This window comes from Podarcis erhardii (genome assembly GCF_964252035.2).
Source record: "Podarcis erhardii genome assembly, chromosome: 13".
NCBI classification, from domain to species: Eukaryota; Metazoa; Chordata; class Lepidosauria; order Squamata; family Lacertidae; genus Podarcis; species Podarcis erhardii.
Genome location: NC_138502.1, coordinates 28,467,263 through 28,494,500, shown reverse-complemented (window position 1 = coordinate 28,494,500; position 27,238 = coordinate 28,467,263). Strand labels below are relative to the sequence as shown.

The 27,238-nt window shown below is 45.5% G+C and overlaps 2 protein-coding genes across 2 annotated transcripts; both read left to right on the top strand.

The window, feature by feature from the left end:
• Positions 1 to 361: 361 nt before the first annotated feature.
• LOC309328080 (keratin, type I cytoskeletal 12-like) lies at positions 362 to 11,555 on the top strand. The gene is made up of 8 exons (XM_081837990.1): positions 362 to 1,622; positions 3,550 to 3,632; positions 4,185 to 4,341; positions 5,636 to 5,797; positions 6,319 to 6,444; positions 8,695 to 8,912; positions 9,668 to 9,837; positions 11,173 to 11,555. The coding sequence occupies exons 1-8, from the start codon at positions 1,182 to 1,184 to the stop codon at positions 11,277 to 11,279; spliced, it is 1,464 nt and encodes a 487-aa protein (XP_081694116.1). The 5' UTR covers positions 362 to 1,181; the 3' UTR covers positions 11,280 to 11,555.
• Positions 11,556 to 16,286: 4,731 nt separating this feature from the next.
• Positions 16,287 to 25,329, top strand: LOC309328081 (keratin, type I cytoskeletal 12-like). Its single transcript, XM_081837991.1, has 8 exons — positions 16,287 to 16,905; positions 18,413 to 18,495; positions 18,654 to 18,810; positions 20,183 to 20,344; positions 20,433 to 20,558; positions 23,032 to 23,249; positions 23,971 to 24,035; positions 25,015 to 25,329. Exons 1-8 carry the CDS (start codon positions 16,363 to 16,365, stop codon positions 25,116 to 25,118), a joined length of 1,458 nt encoding a protein of 485 aa, XP_081694117.1. The 5' UTR covers positions 16,287 to 16,362; the 3' UTR covers positions 25,119 to 25,329.
• The last annotated feature ends 1,909 nt before the right edge of the window (positions 25,330 to 27,238 follow it).

Genomic DNA, 27,238 nt, shown 5'->3' with positions numbered 1-27,238 from the left:
GAATTCTGCACTAGCTGAAGTTTCCAAACCGTCTTCCCAGGCAGCCTAGAAGCCAAGGTGATCCAAAGAAGCTGAGGACTGAAGAGAGGCGACAGGAGGTAGTTTATCACACACAGCATAGTTAAACTATGGAATTTTATTCAAGATGTTGGGATGACCACCTCTGTCCTGTTCTCATAATCTTCAAGCGGGACCTGAGTGCCACAGGGTTCTCCCCACCTGAGATTCCCAGCAACAAGTACACACAAGAATAATGATTTTGTCATACTGCCTTATCCTGGGTGTACGTGTCTTTTATTTTTTCTTAGGAACGCCTAAGTCTTCAAGCTGACTTGATTCAGCAAAAGCGATCTCCTCAATCGTCCTACATTTCCATCACGAAACCATTAGTTTCCATTTCCCAAGTGTTCCAAAGCCGGTTTGATCAAGCAGATTCTTTAAATATGTTTCATTCACTGGATCCTTGACAATTTGAGAGCAAAAAGCTTCAGGAAATCAAAGCAGCACCTTGTGAGTTTAGCCTTAAAACGCGGTGCTTAAAGAAATAATGAGAATATCAAACTTCCGCGTCAGAAAAGTAGACAGCTGAGACAGCTGAGACAATTTCGCAGGGCTAATGCAAACTGCATAGTTCTCTCTGCACCACCCAGGGTGAGGAAATCGCAACACAAGGGAACCATCCTTGAAAAGCGGTTTGCACACCCCTCTGCCACAAAAGAGTGTTGCAAGTGCGAGTGTGAAAAAAGTGGGTAGGGACCCAAAGAAATATGTTTATAATGATGGGCTTTGAAAACACACAGAGAGAGACGGCGGTGGGATGGGAGGAATTACTCAACCTCGCTGAAAAGATGGTGGTGATGATGAATGTTTCGGCCAGGTGACATCCACCCATTCGCCATCTTGGGAGTGGGGTGGGAGAAGACTCACAAATGGCCCAGGGGGCAAATGAACACGATGGAATACCAGGCCAAGTTATTAATATCCATCAGTCATGAAGGCTTGAAATGATAAATCTTCCAAACAAACAATGCAGCAATGAAATGACGTTCCAGCGAAGGAACACACCCTTAACAAAGTCGGCATATAAAACCTTGATGCTCTTCTGACTGCTCAAGAAAACTCCCCTTGGGTGAATCTTCTGCTTTTCTCCCCTCAAGCTTGCTTAAAACTTCCTTGAGATCATGTCTTACTTTAGCCGGGGATCTAGGCAGGTTTCCTCCTCGCGCTGTGGCGGGGCCTCTATAAAGCTTCCTGGCTGCGGAGTGCATGCCTTGGGTGGAGGGTCCTTCAGCGCAGGGGGTTTTGGTGGTGGGGCAGCCTGGGGCACGGGGTCAGGGTGGGGCAGCCTGGGAGGTGGGGCTGGGGGCTGCTTCCAGAGCTACAGCTGTGGTGGCGCTGCCGGCAGCGATGGTGGGCTTCTCTCGGGAGGGGAGAAAGAAACCATGCAGAACCTGAACGACCGCTTGGCCTCCTACCTATCCAAGGTGCGGGCTCTGGAGGAGGCCAACAGCGACCTGGAGCTCAAAATCAAAAGCTGGTATGAGAAATCGGCGTTGCACGCCGACGGAGGCCTCCGCGACTACAGCAAATACCACACCACTATTGAGGACCTTCGAAATAAGGTGAGCAAGACTTGGGAAGGGAAGGGAAGGGAAGGGGGTAAGGCTGGCTAAAGATGGAAGAGAGGTAAAGGTAAAGGTAAAGGGACCCCTGACCATTAGGTCCAGTCATGACCAATTCTGGGGTTGCGGCGCTCAGTCGCAACCAAGTCTGGGGTTGTGGCGCTCATTTATTGGCTGAGGGAGCCGGCACACAGCTTCTGGGTCATGTGGCCAGCATGACTAAGCCACTTCTGGCGAACCAGAGCAGTGCACGGAAATGCCGTTTACCTTCCCACCAGAGCAGTACCTATTTATCTACTTGCCCTTTGACGTGCTTTCAAACTGCTAGGTTGGCAGGGAGCAGGGACCTAGCAACGGGAGCTCACCCCGTCAGGGGGATTCGAACCGCCGACCTTCTGATCAGCAAGTCCTAGGCTCTGTGGTTTAACCCACAGCGCCACAGAGGTGGGAAAATCTGTCTCTTTCGGCTTCTCTCAGTTTCCTATTTACCCTGTCTTAAATTCACCAGCGAATTTCACCTGAGAGGCACATTCTTCTGTGATTTTACTTAATGTATATTCATTGATGCATATGCTAGGATAAAGTGTGCGCAAAAATGCATATGTTTGTGAAAATAACGGGGGGGGATATGTTTTCTATCAAGGGAAATTAAACATATGCAATTTTATGCACATTTTACACCAGTATATTTGATGAAGTGTGGTTGTCAAAGGATGTCTGTTGTTTTGGTTCACTTGTTTCCGAAAGTGAAAATTTGCAGGTTCGCCTTTAAATGTGAACTGAATTGCAATCAAGCTTGCCATAATTTTGTGATTATGCAAGTCGGTCCTACTAAAGCTACTACTGCCTGTCTGTGAGATTTATGGGGGGGGTATTCTCTTACAGATCAACAGGCTACCTTTGCTTTTTATGGCGTCTCTCTACTCAGAGCAGACCCATTGAACTGAATGGACCCAAGGATGGGAGCCAGTGTAAATTAAGCTGGTTTACGTTAAGCAGGTGTTAATGTCTGCCAGATCCAAGCTCCATTCAGGAGTGGCCTGTGCAATGAAGACTCTTAATCTCATGGTTGTGGGTTCAAGCCCCATGCTGAGCAAAAAGATTTGACCCTTGTGGTCTCTCCCAACTCTACAGTTCTATGACTCTATGAAAGCAAGCCCTTAGAAGAGAGTTGGATTTATATCCCCGCTTGCCAGGTTAATGTAGGCCAGGTTCTCAGGTCACGTGACCATGCTTAGGATCCAGCCTAAGTCCCCCTCCTGTCTCACTCTCACCTCAACCCCAGAATGTCACTTGTTCAGGGTTTAGGCCAGCTGAAGGACTACTGGGCTCAGCTCAGGGAGCTGGGTCCTGGCCAAACTGGTATGTGGGAGATACAGAGGCCATATCTATGGCTCAGCCAGGATCAGGTAGCTAAACCAACATAGCCTGGCCAGGTAATTGAGAGCCAGTGTGGTGTAATGGTTAGAATGCTAGACTAGGATTTGGGAGACCAGGGTTCAAATCCCCACTCAGCCATGAAGTTCACTGGGTGACCCTGGGCCACAAAGTCTCTCAACTTAACCTACCTCACAGGGCTATTGTGCGGATCAAATGGGGAGGAGGCAAAGTCTGTTAACCAGCTTAAGCTTCCTAGAGGAAAGGTGGGATGAGAATGTAATAAATAAAACAAATTCAGCTTTAGGATTGTGCCCTTGATCATGTCAATTCAGAGTAAAACTCAGCCCAATGCCCCCTCATGTGTTTTAACGATGCAGTTACTCTTATTTTTAATCTTTGCATTTGTTTTAGAATTTTTCTAGCCACTTTGAGCGATTTTGCTGGAGGGGGAGAAAGAGGGATGTAATCTTTTTGTGTAAATAATATAAATGATTTGCTTTTTGTACTTCAGCACCTCTTCCTTTTTCTATCTCCCCCTCCAATGCAGATCATTGCTGCGAGCGTCACAAACGCCAGCATTATCCTGCAGATAGACAATGCCAGGCTGGCTGCAGATGACTTCAAGATGAAGTAAGCTTGAACCCAATCAGGGTATCCGTGCTATTTTTCTTTAAAAAAAAAAAAGAGGTGCTGGAACTCACCATGAACACCTTCCTTGTTCTCTTATCATGGCAATGGAGCCCACCTGAGAGGTGCCAAAACTGAGCTCCAGAGAGTTCCAGCCAGTGCTTTTTTTCTGGGGGGATGCATACCCCTAAACATTTTGTGAATCTAACAGGAGAAGAAACTATTTTTTTAAAAAAAAAAAATTAGTTTCTTCTCTAGCATGGTGTTGCCAGTTCCATTGATGGCCTCATTCCCTGTCATTGTGTTTCCCAAGTCTCAGATTGAAGGAGAGTACCCCCAAACATTTTTAAAGAAGAAAGTACTGGTTCCAGCTGGGGGGGGACCTGTATATACCTAATTTTACTTGTAAATATGACCAAAACAAACAGCCTGATAAGCAGAGTCTCAGGCTTCTCAACACAATGACAAATAATTGGCCAAGCCAATGAAATAGCCAAAGTTAAGTACCTGAGCAAGCTAAGCACTTTAAGAAATAATAATAATTCCTCTTCAAAGGTATGAAAATGAGGTGTTCCTCCGCCAAAGCGTTGAGGCAGACATCAATGGCCTGCGCAAAGTCCTTGATGAACTGACTCTGTCCAGGAGCGACCTAGAAATGCAGATTGAGACCCTGACTGAAGAGCTGGCTTACCTCAAGAAGAACCATGAAGAGGTAAGGCAGCCATCTTGCTTAAGCAACTGACAGCATAACTCCAGGTGTTGTTAGGGGGTTCCAGAGCTCCTGGACTTTTGCACTGAGCCCCAGGTGTCCTGTTCCATCCTGTTCCCTTTTTTGTGAACTTGTCTTGTTTTGAACTTTGATAAGTTAAAGGTCAGCTGGGCACACCTCAAAGCACAGCAAGATCCCAGCAGTCCACTAATCTTATGTTGCCCAGAGGCATCTATGCATACACAGTTTTCATATGCTGATCAAGGCAAATTTGTTTCCTGCCCCAGTGCCCCAAATCCTCTCCGTATTTAGCAACTCCCCTGGTACAACTTGATCAGTTAGCGATCCAAAATGGTTGGATTTAGGGAGTGTTCAGTGCTGATAACAATAATGATACCAAGAGGTGCTTCACTGAACAAAAGCTCAGCAGCTTACAGGAGGTGTGAGAAAGAATAAAGGCAAGCAAAACTGGTTTCTGAGGGGTGATCAAATTCCTCAGATTTGGGACAGAAGTTCCATACCCCTGGGTTACAGGTTCTCCACTGCGTTAACCAGAATGAGACAGCCCCCTCAAGCAGCAGAGGATCAGGTGGGATGGCAGCCCCCAACCTATTCCTTTTGAGCCCCCTCCCCCCCTACTCCTACCCTCTGAGCTGGCGCTTTTCTGGCAGTGATGCCTCCTCCCTGCTGGCTTTTACTGTCTGCCTGTCTGCAGACAGGCAGACAGTGACAGGCAGACTTACTTCCTGGGATGGGGAAAGTTTACGGGAACCCAAATGCCGAGCTTATCTTGATTGATGGACTGATTGCATTTATATCCCGCCTTCTTTCTTCCAAGGAGATCAAGTTTGTGTACGTGGTTCTCCTCCTCCTCATTTAATCCCTGCAACAAGCCTGGGGAGTAGTAGGTTAGGCAGAGAGGCAGCGACTGGCCAATGAATATTCATGTTTCTAGGGATGCAGAAATGCTGCCTGTGTAAATGAAGTCAACGCGTTGCCACTGTGAATATGCAGAAAATGACTAATCAGTGTGGATATGTATTACAACCAGGATCAAGAGATTGTGCCTCTGATTACTGGTTGGTAGGGAGTAGATATGAGAGAAAGAAAATGCAGATACAAGAGAAGGAAAACGCACAAGTTCTGCTAGTGGGCTTCCCCTGGACAGGCTGGGACTCTGATCCACCGTGATTCTTCTTATGTTCTCAAATGTACCAACTGAGTTTTGGTCCTGAGGGGTGTTTTGTTTTGTTTTCGTCACTTTCTCTTTCCCTCTTCCCTTTCTTTCTTCATGTAGGAAATGAAAAGTTTGCAAGGCGCGACCTCCGGGAACGTCACCGTTGAAATGAACGCTGCCCCAGGAATTGACCTAACTACCCTCTTGAACAAGATGAGGGCAGAGTATGAGGCTCTGGCAGAGCAGAATCGCAAGGATGCTGAAACCTGGTTCGCCGAAAAGGTAAATGAAAATGCAGGGATGTGTCTAAAAGTCAGCAAGCTACCAGCAAATCTTTTTTTTAAAAAAAAGAAATGAAATGACATTTGTCGGTCCAATCGTCTCATTTCCTTGATTGTAAAACAGCTGAAACGTGCTCATTAAAATAAGCCAGCAGATTACCACTGTGCAGTGGTTCCAAGCATAACAGAACAAGAGACTTCTGCAGGTTTCGCAAGTGCATGTCTCTCCACGGTTCCCTGGCTGCTCATTCCCCCCATTGCCCTTTAAACACAGCCTTCGTCCTTCCCTGTAAAACTCCAAATTCTGCAGAAGAAACCTGGAGAAGTCAGAGGGTGTATAAGATGCACTTCACATGTACAGAGTGCCCTACTCTTATGCTTTCTGTTACTGGGGTCCGTTATACCTGGAGTTCTCATTTTACAAATGGCAGGGTAGAGCTGCTACATTTCTGGAAAACAGAATCAATTGCTCCAACCACGTTTCCTTCATTTGAATACTATACTGTTATTGAATTATTGCAGAGTAAGGAACTGAACGTGATGATCAACGTGAGCGCCATGGAGACCAGCACCAACAAGAATGAGATCACAGATTTGAAACGCACCCTTCAGGCTTTGGAGATAGACCTGACATCTCAACTTGCTTTGGTATGGGGAAGAGATCTCTGCCAGATAACATAATCGTGTTTGAATGATTAAGACAAACATCTCCCTGAAATATACACCTCCCTCTTAAAAGGCTGGTTCAGGAACAAAGCTAAGTCACATTAAGCATTATGAGAATGAGCCTAGTTCCCCACCCCAAAGAAACCCTTGTGTCCTTTGAAGCTTTGACTCCTGTTTCATTCAAACCTAGACCTTTATGTAATCTTCATTGTGATTAATGAAAACAAGTCAACTTCAAAGAATAATTCGTGAAACTGGCTTGTTTTCACTAACTTTAGTTAAGATTGACTGCTGTTTAGGGTTCCAATGATACACACAACCCCTGAACCCTCTTCATAATTTGTTTACATACACAAGTGGTGAAAAGGGCTTAAGCTGGTTAGAAGTTATCAAGAGTCCCTGGAAATAACAGTCATTCTTTATTTGCCTTTTCATTGCAAGCTGCTAGCTATGACAATAAGCAATTGGAATGACCACTGGGTTGTCTCATTCTGCAGCAGCTTGCTTTCTCTGAATGGCAAATAATCTTAGCGATCTCTCCATTTTAGTCATGTTGTACCAAGAATGACAAGACCTGAATGCCATCTCACTGGTTACACTATATATAAACACTAAAAGTGCAGTGCTGAAAATTTCTCCTCCATCCTCTGTCAGTTAATGAGAAAAGAAATTGGAACCAAAAACCAATAGTCTTGTGAATGAAGTCAGGGAGTTTGATCTCCTTACCTTACTTTTGAGGTGGCTGAAAGACGCTTGTGAATAGTTTTTATTTCATTCTACAAATTGTCTCACCAGTGGTCTGCACCCTGCAGCCTCCCCAGGTGCCCAGACTTCCATTAAAGTTTAATAGGAATTCCTCCAATGGGGCTTTGTCAGTTCAGGAAGTATGGGCAGCCAGGGAGGCTGCAAATCATTAGAAAAATGTTTGAACAATGTTTATGTGGGGGAAACGGCATACACCATCCTCAGGCCCCTCACAACGAGAAGGTAAGCTCAAGACTGAAATTCTAAAGAAATTCCCAAGTGCATGAGGAATTAAAGCAGAAGCTTCTTTTGCAGAAGAACAAAACTCACGAGATCCGTTTGGAGGAAAGATTTCAGCACAGCACGAACTCCTATAGATTATTTATTTAGTGGATTTTATTTTGAGCCTCCTCCTTTCCAAGGGCCCAGGACAGGTGGCAACGTGTTAGAAACAAAGACCTTTTGAGCACAGCAGCCAAAATACAAAGAACCACACAGGTAGCTTTGTGCGATTTGCAGGTTTGGGCTTGAGTTATTCACAAAAGGGTCAGCCTTCATGTTAAATCATTTGTACTTTTAAAAAAAGCAACACCAAAAACCTGACCATTTTTTTTTATTCTGAAGAAGCCACAGAGTCCCAATTCAAAACTTGTTCCTGTGCCACATGCGACCCTGTGCCACTTTATTGCTGAAACTCACAGGAACATAGGAAACTGCCTTCTATTGAGTCAGAACATTGGTCCAACTTGCTCAGTATTGTCTACACAGCTCCCTTTCAGACAAGAGTTTCGGCCAGCCCTACCTAGAAATGGCAGGGATCGACACTGAGCCTTTCCACGGGTGAAGCATGAGCTCTGCCCCTTCCCCTACTGCAAGGAGCACCTTGGGGGACAAATAACTGTGGCAGGGAACTGGTCTAGGGCCCCCAATGCAGACTGCGAGTCCATTCCAGATTGGCAGCCCTTACCTGCTTTTTCTTAGCCATGTAACTTGCTCTCAGCAGCCCATCGTGCCACAAAACAAAGCACTTTTGAAGCCGAGTTGTTTCAAATATAGGTTTGCATTTTGGAACAGGATTCTGCTGCACAAAGAGAAAGAGATCAAATTTTTCAAAACCCTTGAGCACACCAAACATAGCACTTTAGAACTGTAACTGAAATCTAGATACTCAAACGATACCATCCCTGGGTCCGTACAAGCAGAGCTTAAGTGCTTCTTTTTTAAAAAAAATAAAAATATGTGCATGCAAATCAATGCAAATGCATTATTGCTCTTGCAACTTAGTGGAATTGGTACATCTGGCAGATAGATTTCATTAGGTACACAAGATAAGAATGACTTAGGGGCGTGGGCATGTGTCTGAAACAGCCTGGAATTCCTTAGCAGTTGTCATCCTCCCAGGATGTGGAAGCAACCTTTCAAAATGCTGATGGCCTAAAACATGCCCTATGTGTTACGTTTGTGTTATGGCACCCTTTTCCCTCTCAGAGGCAATCGCTGGAAGCCACCTTGGCAGAGACGGAAGGCCGCTACTGTGCCCAGATCTCCCAGATGCAAGGGTTGATTGGCAACGTGGAGACCCAAGTACAACAAATCAGGGACGACATGGAATGCCAAAATGCAGACTACAGGCAGCTGCTGGATATCAAGATTCGTCTTGAGAATGAGATTGAGACTTACCGGCATCTGATCGATGGAGAAGTAAGGTAGGGTGCAAAAAAAAAAAAAAAAAAAAGAACCACCAGGCAAGAAAGGGATCTGCTTTGCAACCCAGGTTTGCCATAAACCAGTGACAATAAGGAGCAGCTTACTATCCAAAAAGGTGCAACATTATCTCCTGTGGGGCAAATCGGCAGCACTTCAGACGCGCTTTAAACTGGCATGAATGTGCAAAGCACATTGAGTAGAATTGCTTTGCAAGCAAGGAATGAGGGATCTGTGGCCCGCCTCCAGGCAGTGTTGGACTTCAACTCCCATCATCCCCAGCCAGCACAGACAGTGTTCAGGGATGCTGGGAACTGCAGTTTAACAACATTGGCAGGTCCACAAGCTCCCTTGCCCCTGGTGTGTCAAGGCATCAAGCCCCATTATAGTTAAACATACTAGAACCTAGGTGTCACCCAATGAAAGGGAATGGTGGAAGATTCGGGATGGACAGAAGGAAGGACATCTGTGCTAGAAAATAAACTATTGCTGGTGGCGATGAGCCACTGGTCTGACCCAAAATTTGACTCTGGGTCTCCTGCTTTGTTAAAGGCCTTTGTGCGGTATACCACCACCACCCCACCACCCAAAAAAGTTTTTATTCATCAAAAGGCCTTTGTTTGGTTTTTTTTAAATGTTCACATTTTGTATTTTTATGTTGTGAACCGCCCTTGTGATCTTTGGATGCAGAGCGGTATACAAATTGAATAAAATAAATAAGCAAGGGTAACACAAACAAACCTATTGCCTATTGCAGTGCATCTGGACACGGAGGTAGCAAAGATCTGGGATCAAAAAATGTGGGATCTGCAACAGCTGCAGGATTAAGAGGCTCAGAATCTGCTACAAGAGGCACTGGGTCTGGCACAGACTCCAGTGGCAGAGGAACTGCAGGTGGGAGCACGCATTCTGCATCCAAAGAAAAAGGTAAGCATCATTTTGGGGGGTGTCTTTCTATGTTATTAATAGGTTGGGGACTAAGACCAATTTAACATCCCGCACTCAGTACATTTTTTCTCCCCCTTCCATTTCATCAATACAAAGAATTCTCGGGTTAGAAGCAATTATCTATGTACCTCATCTATGAACAGAATTCCGGGGTGCAAGTTACATGGCCCTCAGACAACTGAGACTCACTATTTTCAGAAAGGGCTGGATTGGCTCTGCCAGTGTGTTTGCACCACACTGGCCTCCACTTCCCCTTGCCCCAAAGCTGTAGAGATGCTGGCGATGGGAGGTCAGGGAAGTGCCATCCCCCACCCCCACTGCCTGCAACTGTCTGGAAATAACAAAAGCTTCCAGTTGGGTTGGATGAAGATTTCTCATTTTAATATATTTTAAATATTTCAGTAGTTGTTACAGCTAAATCGTAGATCTAACATGAACCCACTTGATCTACTCTTTCCTAACTAACATGTTAATTGAAATTCACTTGTCTTTCGAAATTTTCACTTCTCCAAATTAGGGGCAGTGGCATAGCATGGGTTGTCAGCACCCGGGGCAAGGCAAGTAATTTGCGCCCCCTAACCCATGGATTTGCACCCCCTAACCTATGGATTTGCACCCCCTAACCCTAACCCCCAGATGTTGCGCCCGGTGCGGCCAGCCCCCCCTGCACCCCCCACGCTACGCCACTGATTAGGGGACAGATGCATGCCAGCGTGACTCTTGCATTTGTAATCGCTAAATTAATTGAGTCGGAAAAGACGCTGAATAAGTGCTAAATGTTGCACCAGAAAGGTGCTCAGCCCTCTTGGTTGTGAGTCCTGGAAGAGCTGCTCCCTGCCTTGCAGGACTTCTTCCCCCTGGCCTGGGAGGGTGGGGCCCGGACTGACTCCAGCTACAAAAGCTGAGGCTGCTGAACAGACTCTTGGGCTGGGGGGGGGGCGTTGCTCAGGGAGTTTTATTGAAGACAGTTGCTGCTGTTATTGATATTATTTTATATATCTTTATTTTATATCATATTATTATTCGTGTGGAAATTGTTCGATTTGCTTGTGAATTCTTTTTATTTTTTATGACTCCGTTTGCTATGTTGCAATTAAGTAGTTTTTTCAAGTTGTAAACTGCCTTGAACTTTGAACGACAGAAAGGCAGGCATACAGGTTAAATGGTGTATATATGCATGCATGCAGGTAAGTGCTCAGATGATGGGGCTTTGTCATTCAGGTAGATACCATTCTGTTAAAAATTCTGTCCCAAAGAACGTTTGGCACAGGCATTTCAGCTCCTTGTTCTTTCTTTTGTCTGTTCCGCCTTCAGAATCAAAGAAAACGAGAGTGATCAAAACCATCATTGAAGAATTAGACGAGCACGGGCGAGTAACTTCCTCCAAGGTTCAGTCTGTTAAAGAAAGCACGGTTATATAAACATCAAGGTTTTATCCAGAAACACTTTTCTGCTTCTGGAAATGCTGCAGCGCAAGAAGAATGAGTGTCATCTTTCACATTAATGTGCCAACATACTGAGAAGCCAACGAAAATATTTCCTTTCCTTAATTAGCAATCTGTTTAGATAATTCTCATTGCTCTCCTTAGAATTCTCTTACAATAAAAACGGTTCTCTTCTCTAAAGTTAAATACAGCTTCTACTCCTGCTGCTACTTTTACTTGATTCTTCTTATATAAAGGTATTTCAAAACTTGATTTTGTGGGATGCAATGACCGCTCCCCACTTAAAACGGGGGGCGCCTTTTGCGTGGACGCGTGCAGCCCTGGATCTGGAGTGGCCCCATCAGCATAGGCTTTGCCTTCCCTCAGGTGGGATACCTGGAGGTCCCCGCCTACCCCAGTGAGTTGTCCAATCCCACCTGGGGGAAGTGTTGCCAGGGAAACCAGGCCAGGTAAGGGGAGGGATTACCTGCCCACACAATAGAGGGTGGATCTTACCTGGTAATCCTCACTTGGCTCCAGAGCTTCTCCCACCCTACCCACCCTCAGTTAATGTCTTCTTTTGCAGGTTAACTTTTCTTCATAGGTTTTGCAGGTTAACCTGTCTCCACAGGTATGCGGGCGCTGCTACGATAAGGTCGCTGTTAAAGGGCCGGAAAGGAATTTCCCTGCATTGGCAGGTTTCGCCTTTCCCGTAGCAAAACGTCACAACTTTGGCGGTATCAGGCCTTGGGCGGAATCCTTTAGTCCATCTTCCTCTTTGCGGCGGCGATACCAGGGTTCCCCGTTAAAGGGGTTTTTGAAGGGAGGCTTTGGCCATACGCCGAAAGGTCGTCATTGCTCTCCCCTGCGGCGGCGTAACAGGGGCGGCTATCTCTGCTTGAACATATGTTCTCCAGAGCCGGCTCATCCCCCCCACACACACTGGATAACCCTGATGCTCCCTAGGTCCCCGGCTGGGGACTAGGGAGCGAGAACGCCCAATGCCTGAGCCAAGGTCTACCCACATTTGAAATTTAATAAAGTTGTGGCCAATTTAATCCCATAGCACGTTGTCTAGAGTCGTTATTCCACATGACGGGGGGGACCACTCGGGATCTGGGGACTCCGCCTGTCCACGCAAATATTTTTTCTCTCTCTCTCTCTGGGAGAAACTAGTCACGCTAAGGCAAGATGCAGGTCTGCTGCAACAGCTTCTGTGCCAGGACTTCGGGTTGTGGGTGAGTTTGTCACCAAGCACTGTGGAAAGTGTATTAACTCATGGTCTGTATGTGTGGTTTGGGAGCTGCACGGCCAGGGAAAAAACAATGCTGTCCAGGGTTGTAAGGACTGCAGAGAGAATAACTGGGTACACTCTTCTCACCTTAGATCAAATCTATGCTGCCAGGCGCCATAAGAAAGCTGCAGAGATCGCACAGGACAGTACGCACCCCGGAAATGATCTCTTTCAGCTTCTGCCTTCTGGAAGAAGGTATAGGGTTATAAAGGCCAGGACTAGCCGCCTGAGAAACAGTTTCTACACAAATGCAATTCTGGTTCTAAAGACAGCATAAGAAGTCTCTATAGTATATTGTATTTTAAAATGGGGTTCCAGAGTTTTTAGGGGTTTTTGAATGTTTTATGTAGTTTTTCAATTTCATTGTTCTGTATGGGACAATGACAATAAACATATCGTTTATCGTATATCACAAGCATAATGCCACTGCTTGCAGCCTTGCACATGTATTGGGTAATCCAGACCCTCAGTGGCACCTGATGGAAGAATATTTAGAGAGGCACAAGCCCCAGCCTCACTGCAAGAGCTCCACTGCCCCCTTCCAGTGCACCAGTACAGTCGTACCTTGGAAGTCAAATGGAATCCATTCCGGAAGTCCGTTCAACTTCCAAAACATTTGGAAACCAAAGTGCGGCTTCTTATTGGCTGTAGGAAGTTCCTGCAGCCAATCAGAAGCCGTGGAAGCCCCGTTGGACGTTCAGGTTCCAAAGAGCATTTGCAAACTGGAACAATCACTTCTGGGTTTGCAGTGTTCCGGGAGCCAAACATCCGATTACCAAGGCACTCGGGATCCAAGATACGACTGTAATGCTTTTCCACACTGCAGCTTTTCGTAATCCAAGTGAGCTCCCCCCCCACACACACACTTCCCAGCAATCAACGGTCTCTGTGGAATTGCCCTGGGGCTGATTCACACTGAATGCGAGCAGGTGCCCTTCTTGTACTGAGCAGTGCGAAGTTGTTAAAAACGGAGAAAACAGCTTTATTCAGATTCACGACATGCTATTAAGGCATCATTAAAATGAGGAGCAGCTGTTAAACACTGAGATGTGATTGTTACATGTCATTAGGACTGAAGCAGATTAAATGCTGTCGACTCAAATCTTTACGGGTGCAGAAGGAGTCAAACACATGCTTATCGTTTTGAAAACACATGTAGGTGCGCTGATCAGCGCACAGCTCTCTCATCATCTCCAGGATGTTTATCCAGAGGAAGGGAGGAGGGAGAAGCCTCTTCTCAATAACTAGATGTGTTTTAACTTGCTAACCTTCCTCAGCAGCGTAACTCGAGAGGTGTACACAAATCACAATGGAGCAAATCATCTTATCTTCCAGGCTCACAAATATCCGTTCGCTCCCTTGACAGAACAGCGCTTACGGCAAACCAGATGTCTTCATTGCAAACGCATATCGCAGTTCAACGTGCCACAGCCCACCTGGGCACTCATGGCAAACATTTTGAGCCACAGGCTTGCCACACTGCAATTTGGGCTTCGAGATGCATGTTGCAAGCTGCTTTCACTGTGGTTGCCTGGGCAATGGCCCTCGGCCTGCAGCTGAGGGAGAGGAACGGGCCAGAGCTAAAGAGGCACTAGATTGCTGTGGCTTCTACTCACCCTGCTGATGTTGTCACTTGCTCACCCTCCAGTAGAAATAGGCCAATCTGTCAATTTCTCACCGTTTCTCATTTTTTACAATCTTAAGGGCGGTTCTCCACTTTTCCACATCATTTTGCAATATTTTGTTTCAAGGAAAATGTTTTAGTGCAAAGGAATCCAAATATATGCATCTTTGTTCCCAAACTGCTTTGAAAAGAAATAATGGGAAAATAGAATTGCACAGATTTCATATCTTTCAATGGCACTTGTAAAGTTACTCCCCTATATGGGTTGACAGTGTTGCAGGTAGAGGTGGACTTTGACCAGATCATCACATTTCTCTCAGTTTCTCTTTTCTGGCAATCTTACATTCAGTTCTCTACATTTTTGACATCAGTTTGCATTTTTTAAAAGAAGACTTCATGAAAAATTGTCAGTGTTGTAGTGCCAACTTATCATAACATAAGCATCTTTGTATGAATTCCCCCCCCCCCATATACACATTTGTGCAAAACAATTTCCCCTAATATAATGCATTTCTGGTGGGGGGAGGTTCACTAATATTTATGCATTTCTATGCTCAACTACAGTGGTATCTCGGGTTACAGACACTTCAGGTTACATACGCTTCAGGTTACAGACTCCGCTAACCCAGAAATAGTACCTTGGTTTAAGAACTTTGCTACAGGATGAGAACAGAAATCGTGCTCCAGCGGCCCGGCAGCAGCAGGAGGCCCCATTAGCTAAAGTGGTGCTTCAGGTTAAGAACAGTTTCAGGTTAAGAACGGACCTCCGGAATAAATTAAGTACTTAACCCGAGATACCACTGTATATGCAATTTACTTGGCTGGAGCTCCACATCACAAAATTCGGAGAAGTATGAATTTAAAAGGATGCTGTGTTTCATTTTGCCATTTTGCTTTCCCTCAGTTGTACTTTCTGCCGAAGATCTTTGTACAGCCCATTTTCACATTATCAAATGGGGGGGCTGATAAGAAAGTGTCATTTCTAGTTCTCAGATTCTGGCCCCCCAAAATGCGAACAAATATCTCAGTCCCACAGATATCCACAAACCCTTGAAAACCACTCAATTATTGTTCAACTAGGAAATGCCATCCAAACCACTAAGCAATGCGATCATTATTTATCAATGCACAAGAGAATATGTTTAGGGAAAAGGAGGAAAACTGCATTGAAGTGAAGGTTTTGCGAAATAACAATAGGGTTCGGTTCAATTCCAAGAGCATTGGGACCAGAGGGTGAACCAAAAAGAATAATGTTTACTGGGGGATTGAACATTTTAAAAGCCAAAGAGATGCCAAAGAGGGAATTTGATTGCTTTGTTCTTTTATACGAATGGTGTTCTCAGAGAAATCCTACTAAATCATTATTAGAACCCTGATGATCCATATGTGAATTGACTTGCCCTCTTCTTAATCACAGACTAAAGAGAAATGCTTGAGCTTGCTAGTGTGAATTTATGAATCCAATCAGCTCCTGGGACTTGCAAAGACAGGCTATAAAACAAATTAAGTTCTCAGATCAAAGTGGGGGTTTTTTTATTTTAAAAAACAATAATCTGAGAAGCAATTAATAAATCAAGCAATTGGCAGCTTTGAACCAAACCGTGACAAGCTATCTGAGATCTGTTTTTCTACTAGATTAAAACAGTATACAAAAGAATCCTCCCAAATTTAAGAGTTTAGTGCTTGTTTCGTTGATACATGTCGCTTTGCTTGGCGTCCTCTTTCAGTTGAGAGAGATTTTTGCCTGGGGGCTTGAAATGTTGAACAGAACGCAATATAATAACCAAACTTAAAAGAGAAAGAGGAGGTGGAGAGAAAAAGCCGAAAAAGGGTTTGCTCATCACAATTTCAAAGATAAAAAGGAAAGCAAAACATGTTTTGGCTCCATTCCATCTGGGATTCTGGCATAATATAATAACCCAAGGATACACATTTCTGCAGAGTTGGACCTGGTAACATTTTTTTTTTTTTTAATTAGACAGAACAATTATCTAATTATGAAGGCATTGACTTGGCAAAAGGATGCGCTGTGCCAGGACGGGGCGGAAACACACGGCTAACACAGCATATAAGCCTTAAAAGCCCACCAACTCAACACACTCTTTCTAATCCGCTTGCCTTGCTTGTTTCACGGGACAGAACCTTCTTCTTGCTCAAGCACCATGGCTCTCTCTGTCCACACTGGCTCTTCCCGACAGCTCTCCTCGTACAGTGTTGGTGGCGGGGGCGGCGGGGGGTCTGTCAGACTGTCTAGCGGCGTAGGGTTTAGCGGCGGCTCCAAATTTGCCGGAGGTTACTCAGCAGGTGGTTACGGAGGAGGAAGCCTGAGTGGAGGGTATGGAATGGGCTTGGGTGCAGGTCTGGGTGGTGGGTATGGAGGGGGCTTGGGAGGCGGTTTCGGGGGTGGCCTTGGCAGCGGCGGTGGTGGCTTTTCAAGTGGCTTTGTGAGCAGCATGGGCGGCATGGGCGGCATGGGTGGCGGCTTTGGAGGAGGGGATGGGGGTCTCCTGAGTGGCGACGAGAAGCAGACCATGCAGAATCTCAACGACCGCCTGGCGAACTACCTGGGCAAAGTCCACGCTCTGGAGGAGGCCAACACAGAGCTGGAGCGCAAGATCAAGGAATGGTACGCAAAGTACAGCACTCCGGACACCAGCCGAGACTACAGCAAATATTTTAGCATCATCGAAGATCTTCGGAACCAAGTAAGTGATAGGGGCGCTTATGCAAAGTTTGGTCCACTGAGAACAACTTTCTGTGTTGCATAATTAAGTTAGAATTTATTGCGCTTTGCAATACCTAACGGCCAGTTCGTAAATGTTTCAACAGCCCCTGCGTGTTCGGAATATAGGAAAATGGAAAGCTGCCTTATAATGATTCCAGCCATTGACCTCAGCATTGTCTACACTGGCTGGCAGCAGCTTTCCAGGTTTTTAGCCAGAGAACATTCCCAGCCCTACCTGGAGATGCTGGGAATTGAACCTGGGACTGTCTGCATGCAGAGCAGATTGCTCTACTCACTGAGCTATGGCTCCTCCCCATTAAGCCTCAGAGGGAGCATAGTCTGCAATATTCCTCATAGTCTGCAATATTTCATTGGTGAATTGTCCCCCTTGGGCATCTGAACATTACATGTGCTTTACTGGCAAGATCTTAATACCCTTCTCAGCCTTAATCTCTGGATATGCGTCACTGTCCACACCCCTCCTATCACGTAATTAAATTTGCAAAGAAATTAAGTGAGTAGTAACCGATTATCATGAAAATTCATCAGCATCTTGGTGCAGATTTTGCCTAATATACACTTCCCTACAAAACTATTTCCCCTGTTTTAATGCATTTCTATGTGATTTTAATGAATGTGTGCATTTTTCATCATGCTTTCCCCTGCTGTATGCATTTTCGTGCACATCACGTGGCTGGAGAACTGAAAAATTCAATTAAGTGCAAAGTTTGAAGGACTGCTGTATTTCAGTTTGCATCCTGCCTTGAAAAGTGCAAATTTGGTGGATTTGCCTTTAAATGTGGACTCAGTCCAGTTTCTTCCCCCATCCCTAACAAGGGGGGACATGGCAGAATGCATCACATTACACATGATGAATTGGAAGTGGATGGGAAGACTCCCCCCCCCCCACCATCACCACTTTTATAATCCCAGGACCTGGAAGCTGAATAGTGAGGGATTGAGGAAAAGAGAAAGAATTCCATCGTACAACACACTGCTATCACAATATGTGGCAAGTGTTCCCAACGGGGATGGTATTAAAAGGGGGTTGGAGAAATTCATGGAGAATAAGGCTATCAAAGGCGAATATTCATGAAAGTCATTGCCTGCACTCGCAAACGCTGTGTGCCTCTGTATGCTGGTATCTGGAGAATCAGTAGGGAGAGTGTTGTTGCTCTTATGTCCCACTTTGGGGCTTCCAGAGGCAGCTGGATGCCCACTGTAGGAACGGAAGGCTAAACTAGATGAGCCTTTGGTCTCATCCCACAGGACTATTGTTGCATTCTTCCGGTTGCCTTATGTGACTCCTCTTCCTTCTCCTCCCAATCTTCCTTTCTAAAAATGATTTGAAAAGAAATGTCCGTGTCACTCCACTCTATTACCTTGGTGTAAAGTGTCCAAGAAGAGGAACTAAGGATGATGGTGATATTTGATTGTTGTTCTTCCCTAAAAAGTACTGCAGCTATCTTTCCTATGTGTCCTTACAGATTGTTAGACACACCATTGAGAACGCTGGGGTCGTTCTGCAAATCGACAATGCTCGGCTGGCTGCTGATGATTTCAAACTTAAGTAAGCATCAAATTCTGGGCAAGGGGAAGGAAAGGAAACAGAAACATCAGAGCGCCTCTGTTGCTCTCACCTTCTTCCCAGCTTTTTGAAGGCCGGCAGGAAGCGAGAAACCGTAATTGCCACAATTCTGAAATCTCATTCTTACGTTATCTTTGAAGGTATGAGAACGAATTGTTCCTGCACCAGAGTGTGGAGAGTGACATCAATGGCCTGAGGAGAGTCCTGGATGACTTGACCATGACTAGGTCCGACCTCGAGTTGCAGATCGAAGGCTTGAATGAGGAGCTTGCCTACCTCAAGAAGAATCATGAAGAGGTAGGTAGAAACATGCTTCTAAAGCTGCTGTGCCACATGGTAGCAAGGAGGAGAGATGCACTTTTAGCCTTGAATAGGGGTATAAGAAGGCATCATTCCCCATTCCACCTTGTATTTGTCACACGCAGCACTGTTTCCTTTCTGCTGCAGTTCATCTTCCACCCCAAACTACATTATTCATCTCATGATCCACCATGGCGGGATTATTAACTGACATAAATTGCATTGTCAATGTGTTATCCCACCATGTTCATTTCAATGCAAAGGAAAAACGATGCAAATTGGGCGTAATCAATTCCATATGATAGATGGATTTCCAACACGTAAGAGAACATTGGCAATTTACACTCCCAGTTCTGTTTTCATTGGAATTCTCTGACACCCCGGCCCTAGAAGCAAATAGTTTTAGCCGCACCAAGTCGTATGGAAAAAACATGGCCGACATCATATATCTCACTCGACCCAGGCATGATGTGTGGGGCAGATCAGTGGCGAAAGGAAAGCAGAGAGTCAGAGCAAGAAGTGGCCCATCTGAAGGGGAAAAGGATGCCATCTTACTTTGAAATCTTGCTTTTAGAAAAACTGCACTGTATTATTAGTGAAGATGGCAAAATAACATTAAAATGAACAAATGCATTTCTTCAAAGTGGTTAGAAATATATGCAGTGCTGACCAGATTTACCAAAGGGAGTTGGGGAAAGGCTCTCCTGTTTTTTATTTTTTTATTTTTTTTAAAGGCAATGAAAATTCCAAAAACTCAGGTGCATCTGCCACCTAGTGGTCAAATGAGCTCACACTGAGACAGAGACAATTCAGAATACATTAAAAGTGGTCTCAGACTGCTACCGTATGGGAAAGTTTGTTTGCTTTCAGGGTATGGCTGCCATGCATCCAGGTTTTCCCAGACACATCTGGGAATTGGACTGTCAAAATGGTGTCTGGGTGGATTTTTGCCAAATTGGCAAAATATCTGGGAAAACCCGAACGTATGGCAACTAGGGTGATTTTTTAAAAAAGAAAAATGCTTCAAAAATAAAAAAGTCCCACAACTTATTTGGGGGGTGGAGATGTTCCCCCCAAAAAGCTGAACTTTGGGAAATATGTCAACCCTACTTTCAGGGCCAGCCCTACAGTTAGGCAGAGTGAGGCAACTTGTGGGGCAAATAGCAGCAGCGTCCCTACCCCTGTTGTTCCTCTGAGCCATTCACCTCTGTTTGATGGCAGAGCTGTGGATGCACATGACCTGTTCTGCTAAACTATCATGCTGCCTCTGCTGTGGTGGAGGATACTATCCCATCACTAGGGATTGTTGCCTTTTCGTGGTCTGGCTCATGCTACATGCTGCTAAAAACCCACTGGGCTTCTCTTGCAGGAACTGATGAGCTTCCGAGGGGTAACCAGCGGAGACGTCAACGTCGAAATGGACGCCGCTCCCGGAATTGACCTGACCAAGCTACTGAATGAGATGAGATCCCAGTATGAGGAGCTCGCGGACAAGAACCGGAGAGAGGCAGAAGAGCAGTTCAACAAGCAGGCAAGGATGGTTCTGAACTCCTCCTAAAACCTTAGGAGATGGCCCGGTTATCGAGCCCACTTAATACTTCTTTTCCTTGGTCCTCCAGGTTGGAGCTCTGAGGCAGGAGATATCAGCCAACGTGGACCAGCTGAGCACGGGCAAGAGCGAAGTTACGGATCTGAGACGCACACTGCAAGGCCTGGAACTGGAACTGCAGGCTCAGCTTGCCATGGTAAGTGGATCATCGCAGCAGGAGGAGTTCTTTCAGAGGGTTTGTGCTACAGCTGTGCATATTAGGCTGCTATCAAGATCTCTCCCGTGGTAAGGAGGTAAGTCATAGGATTGTAGAGTTGGAAAGGACCCAAAGAGTTATCTAGTCCATGCATGCACCTACACTGCCCCCTTCTAGAACAGCAGTACATTACATAATGCTCAGTTTACTGGAGTCGCTTGATAGCCACAGAATTGGGGCTCACAGAATGAATTCAACATGAGCTGCAACAAAACTGAACTGCAAGCTTTCACTTTGCATTAGAAATGCAAGCAATCCTGCAAAAAGCGTCATCGTTTGCGGGAATTCGGAATCCCACCTAAGAGAAGAAGCAGTCGGACTCTTTTCCTCATCCATCTGTATGCTACTATTATCCAAACTCTCATTATCACTTTGCAAGGCGGTGGAGCCTATAAATTTTCATGGCATTCCAGCGAGTGACATTATCGCTCCTGCTGTGGGGGGGGGAGTCCCAGTGCTGCATTCCCCCCTGTTTTCCCCATCCACCACACCTCTGAAATATTGTGTTGTGTTCTTTAGAACTGGGCGCGCCAATTCCCGTGTAGTGAGAGACGCCACCATTTGGCACTGTGGCTTGTTTTGCAAGCCTTCCAGCAAATACTGGAATGGTATTTCAGCACTCCTGCTGAGCTGATCCATATATTGAGCCATTCCAAAGCAATAATGAGCCATCCTCATGTCAACATGTGTAGGAGGAAAAGGAGAGCCTTCGTCAGAGGAGTCACCAGGCTCAGAATGCTGCAGCACAGTTGCCAACAGCAGAAGAGTTTGAACTTGATATCCCACATTTCACTCCCATTAAGGAGTCTCAAAGCAGCTAACAATCTCATTTCCCTTCCTCCCCCACAACAAACACTCTGTGAGGTGAGTGGGGCTGAGAGACTTCAAAGAAGTGTGACTTGCCCAAGGTCACCCAGCAGCTGCATGTGGAGGAGCGGGGAAGCGAACCCCGTTCACCAGATTACGAGTCCACCGCTCTTAACCACTACACCGCACTGGCTCTCAGCAGGGAGACACTGTCTGCATACTGACGCCTCTGCTCAGAGGTCTGGACTGGTTGCCCATCTGCTACCAGGCCAAGTTCCAAGAGTTAGCCCTTAGCAGCATATATGCCCACTCAGTCACTTCAATCTGCAGAACTGACATGGTTGCAGGTGCCACGTAATACCTATTCCACAGTGGTAAGAAATTGATCTTTTAGTGTGGAACTTTGGAACTCCCTGCCTAGTGTCAGACAGGTGTCTTCTCTGTATTCTTTCTGTGACTATGCTTAGGCAAAACTATCCAGACATGTAGAAGTTACATGTGTTTTATCTCTGTCTAGCTGTTGTTGGTTTCAAACAACTTTTAAAAGTTTTTAAATACTTGGGGGTTCTTTTAGCAGTTTTTATCAAGAATTTCAATGTTTTATTTCATCTTTTTGTAAACCACTTAGATGTTTTCTTGCCATTGCATTTGGGGTGGTTTGCACAATGTCTGCAGGAAATGTAATCTAGATGTAATCTAGATGCAAGAAGGGGAGAAACCCCCCACACACACACATAATTTGGGTTATGTCTGCAGTTTACTTAGACTTCCATCCTATACCCATTTACGTGAGAGTAAGCCCCATTGAACCTAATGGGATCTACCTTTGAGCAAATGTGTCTGGGGTTGCTGTGTTAGTCTTATAAATCTGCTGGCCTGTGCTAAAAAGATACAGAAGCACAAAGGAGCCAGTGTGGTGTAGTGGTTAAGAGTGGTAGACTCGTAATCTGGTGAACCAGGTTCGCTTCCCCGCACCTCCACATGCAGCTGCTGGGTGACCTTGGGCCAGTCACACTTCTCTGAAGTCTCTCAGCCCCACTCACCTCACAGAGTGTTTGTTGTGGGGGAGGAAGGGAAAGGAGAATGTTAGCCGCTTTGAGACTCCTTCGGGTAGTGATAAAGCGGGATATCAAATCCAGACTACTACTACTACTACTATTCTTCTTCTTCTTCTTCTTCTTCTTCTTCTTCTCTTGGCTTTTGAATCATTCCAAAGAAGCAGAGTTTTCACAGGGCTGTTTCAAGTGGAAGTCACTGCATGAGTGGAAGGACTTCCGCTTGCACGACAGAACTTCCCCTCCCTTTCCTCCTCGTATTTTCACCCTGCACATCCTCCCAATCTGCTCTGGGAGTGTCCCTAACCCTCCGGAGCAGAGTTTGCAGGGGGGAATGCAGGAGAAGAGATAGCAGAAATTCCACCACACAAACAGAAGTCATTCCGCTTCCCCAATGACTTTGGTGGATATAACATTATGCTATTTATTGGATTCAACCCATGGGAGTGTTTAGAATAATCATTTTCTTTGTTGGAACTTCTCCATCTCTGTTAATTTTGCTGTATTTTTACGCCCTTTTCTGTCTTCCTTCCTCTGCGCCTTTGGAACAGAAACAATCCCTGGAAGGCACTTTGGCGGAAACAGAACGAAATTACTGCGACCAGCTCGCGCAATTACAGGGTCAGATCGCTGGCTTAGAGGAACAGCTTCTGCAGATTCGGGCTGAGATGGAGAACCAGAATGCAGAATATCAGCAGCTGTTAGGCATCAAGACACGCCTGGAGAAGGAGATAGAGACCTACCGCCGCCTACTGGACGGAGAAGGGGGGTAAGCGTTAGACATGACAGATAGCCAGATCTGACTCAGAACCAATTATGAGGCCCTGCAGATCTGACCAAAGGACAATATCTTCACAATATCAATTTGCATAATATGGATGCATTCACTTCTACTGTACAAAATGGGAAACCTGCCATTTATTAAATTAGACCAGATTGCACTTGTATTTAGAAAGCTTGCAGAGCTGGAGGCAATTCTAAATATCTACCTGTGCAAAATGCAGAGGAAGACCTACGTTGGTCAAAATTTTCACACCGACTTTCCATATTTGGTAGAATCGATGTGCGGGGTTGGAATCCAGATCGCACCTACTGGCCCCACCCTTCAAGCTCCATCCAGTCCTCCCTTCTCATCTGCTTTGGGCTATAAAAAGAAATGATCTCCATTACTCATCTGAGCTGATCAAAGGAGCCAACTCCTAGGAGTCAAGGTCCCTTCACCGCCCCCCTAAAATATTTGAGGGGCCACCAACTTGATGGGTATTGCCATTCAAATGCTGTGTGCCCCCCATGTATCATGATTGATTATGCAGGACGGGACTTTCCTGCCTCCCCCCCCCCAATATTTTATTCAAATTGGCACCCCTGGAGCTGATTATCATCACATTATATTACCTGACTGTAATAAATTGGTGGTCATGTTTAAATTCTCTCTGAAAAATGATGCACAGCATACCACTAAAAAAAACTTACATTTTTTTCCTTGACAGTGGTTTTGGGTCTTACGGATCTTCGAGCCACAGTAGTTCTATGAGTTACGGAGGCTCTGGCAAAGGTAATGACAAATATCTTTATATACATTAAAAACGCACAGCCGAAGGTCTGGCTGCAAACTTCTCACCGATGCATAAAAGCACCCCCTCTTTCCCCACCCGTTTCCCCCCTTGCACCCCAAATTTCCTTGTCTGCCTATTTCCCACATTTCAACAATACATCGCCTCTCTTAGTCCCCAAAACTATGCAAAGCTTTTCCAGTTCGCTCTTAGCAAAGCAGGTGAACTACAGCCCTTTCTTGTGGATCCATCTTTTCTTCAACTCTGTGTCCACAGCCCAAGCCAATATCACATGGGGGACATCTATGGTCAGCAGTAACCATAGATCACAATGGCAAAACATGTGGCTCTCAGAGAGGGCCATGCAACCTGGGTGTAGCAGGAGGGAGGTGGCCACAGGCATAACCCCACTTCCCTGTTGATGTGTGACGGTGTCCATCAGTTACCTAGTCTTGGAGCCGTCCTGCTGACGCCAATGTTGCTAGGTACAATGTTGTACCTAGATGGGGTTCAGGCAGCACAAAAGCTAGTTCAGGGCTGCATTGCTCCAATCTGGTGCTCCTACAGGTGTGTCCACATGGCTTCAACCACACAGCCCAACCCTGCTCCATCCCTCCATGTAAGCTGCAGTGACACCAGTAGCAGGAGGTCAACTTCCCCCCACCAAGAGCCTGCAAGGAGAAAAGACAGTTACGGAGAAGCAATTTGGGGAACAAAAAATGGGTGGGTGGGGAAGGTCTTCTTGCACCTCAAATTCACTCCCATCAACCCACATTCTAGGGAATTGGCAGCAGCCCAGTTTTCCCAGTTGAAGATGCAAAGTCAGGCCCTATCTTGGGTGCTTGATGATTATCTGATTGTATAAAAATGGGAGCGTGAAAAGCAATCATGCAAAGCACGTCAAGGACCTGCTTTGAAGCCTTGTTCAAACACTATGTTTTAATTTTGCTTTCTTTCTTTTTTAAAAAAATAATAATCCAGAGTCAACGAAAACCAGAATGGTTAAGACAATTGTGGAAGAAATGGTTGATGGCAGAGTCGTTTCGTCCCAGGTCAAATCGGTCGAAGAGAAGCCGACTAAATAACCATCAAGAATCCCTTGTCCTGATGTCCTGGCAAAGCAGCAAGAAAGGATGCCTTCAAGAGAAATCATTTCTTCTTTAGAAAAGCCTCTTTCTAGAAGTCCCTCACTTCTTTCCTCTCTTTTTTAAAACAAATCATCAAAACGCATTCTGAAATCTTGATTTCTTTTAGCTGTGGTAGTTCAATAAACCTTTTTTTACTGTTTGCATATCATACCTAGTTTCACGCGGTTCCAACATTCTCTTACTGAAGTCATGAAGGGCAGTCAGAAGCTCAGCGTTTTAATAGTGTGCATTAATTTTATCTACAAACAAGCAGATGCAAGCATAGAGATGATCTCTCCACAGCCACCATAAGAGAGGCAACCCTTACTCCTTGCCCAAGCAATAGTTCCCTCTGATCACTATTAACACCAAACTAATTAACATTAAGCACAAGGCTAGCTCTTAAGTGCAGGGCTTCTCTTTTCTCTTGCAAGGATCAAGATCACAGTGGAAGTTGCAAAGAATTAAAGTCCCCTTAATCCCATGCCAGAGTCCCAGTCTGGATTAAAACCTCATGCCTAGTATTGGTAATAGGGAAATTATTACATTTAAGGGCAAACCATGTGATTGAAGTAATGTGAAGTTTGGCCCTGTGGTGTCAACAGATACTTACTAATTTCTTTAAATCCTTAGCTATATTTGGCCCAAGACACAGGATCCACTGAGTATTTAAATTCAGGGAGCACTGAACAGGTGGCAGATATTTTGACAAATAGCACACCCACAAGCCCATTTGTGCACTTGAGCATGTTCAGTACTGGTGTGGGAGTGGACAGGCCATTTTAGTAAAGGTAGAAGCAGACATCTAAAACATGGGTAGGCAAACAAAGGCCCGGGGCCGGATCTGGCCCAATCACCTTCTAAATCCGGCCCACGGACGGTCCGGGAATCAGGGTGTTTTAACCTGAATAGAATGTGTCCTTTTATTTAAAATGCATCTCTGGGTTATTTGTGGGGCCTGCCTGGTGTTTTTACATGAGTAGAATGTGTGCTTTTATTTAAAATGCATCTCTGGGTTATTTGTGGGGCATAGGAATTCGTTCATTCCCCCCCCAAAAAAAAAATATATAGTCCTGCCCCCCACAAGGTCTGAGGAACAGTGGAGCAGCCCCCTGCTGAAAAAGTTTGCTGACCCCTGATCTAGAACATCCTGCAGCACTGCAAACTCAAGTCACAAACACTTTCCAAGCCAAGCCGAAGCTTTGCACAGTCTCTACAGCTGTTACTTGCGCACCATGTCATCGCTGCAAAGAGTGAATGGGAGAGCCGTCTCTGCAACGGAGGAGTCATGGAGACATGCACCTGGGAGCTGCAACTAACACTTCACACTGCCTGGTGTTCACAGTGACAAATGCCAGCGTATGCATGGCAATCCCATCTACCATGACATAATTCCAATACAAAATACAATTGAGCAGCCAAGCCTGTAGTGCAAATTTCCATATTACTGGTTTCACCAAATGGCATGGACGTAGCTGCTTGGCTTAGTAGCATATGCAGCGCATAGATGCCTCCACATCAATGGCTACTGGTCATGATGGTGGTGCCAGTTGCCACAGGAGAAGAGAGTGCTCTCATGCTTGGGTCTTGCTTGTGGGTAATCTGGGGAGCACACTGTATGAAGAGAATGGTGGACTAGATGGGCTTTTGGCCTGACCTATCAGGCTCCTTTTAGAATGATGGATCAATAAAGTGTCACTTAGCTATGTGGCACTCTGCAAAGATTAGAGACGTAGAGTTTGGAATCTGAAACAGACCCAGGGAGACAACAGAAGAAGGGAAGGTAGGAAGAGAAAATGTGATCATTTCAATTTCGCATGCATTGGCTTAGTTATAATGAAGCATCCTCCTCAAAAACAATCGTCAAAGCAGCTGTTCTGTCATCTGTAAAAATCCTGGGCTTCCGATAGTCACTGTTACAACACAGGTCACACCCAACTGTAGCCCTTTCTCTTTGGTGATAACTCGTAGCCGAGTAAGATTGTCTTCCATAAACAGGGTTTTAACAGTGAGTCTGTGAGTGACTGTGAAGGCCATAGCTGTCAACGTTTCCCTTTTTTTAAGGGAAATTCCCTTAT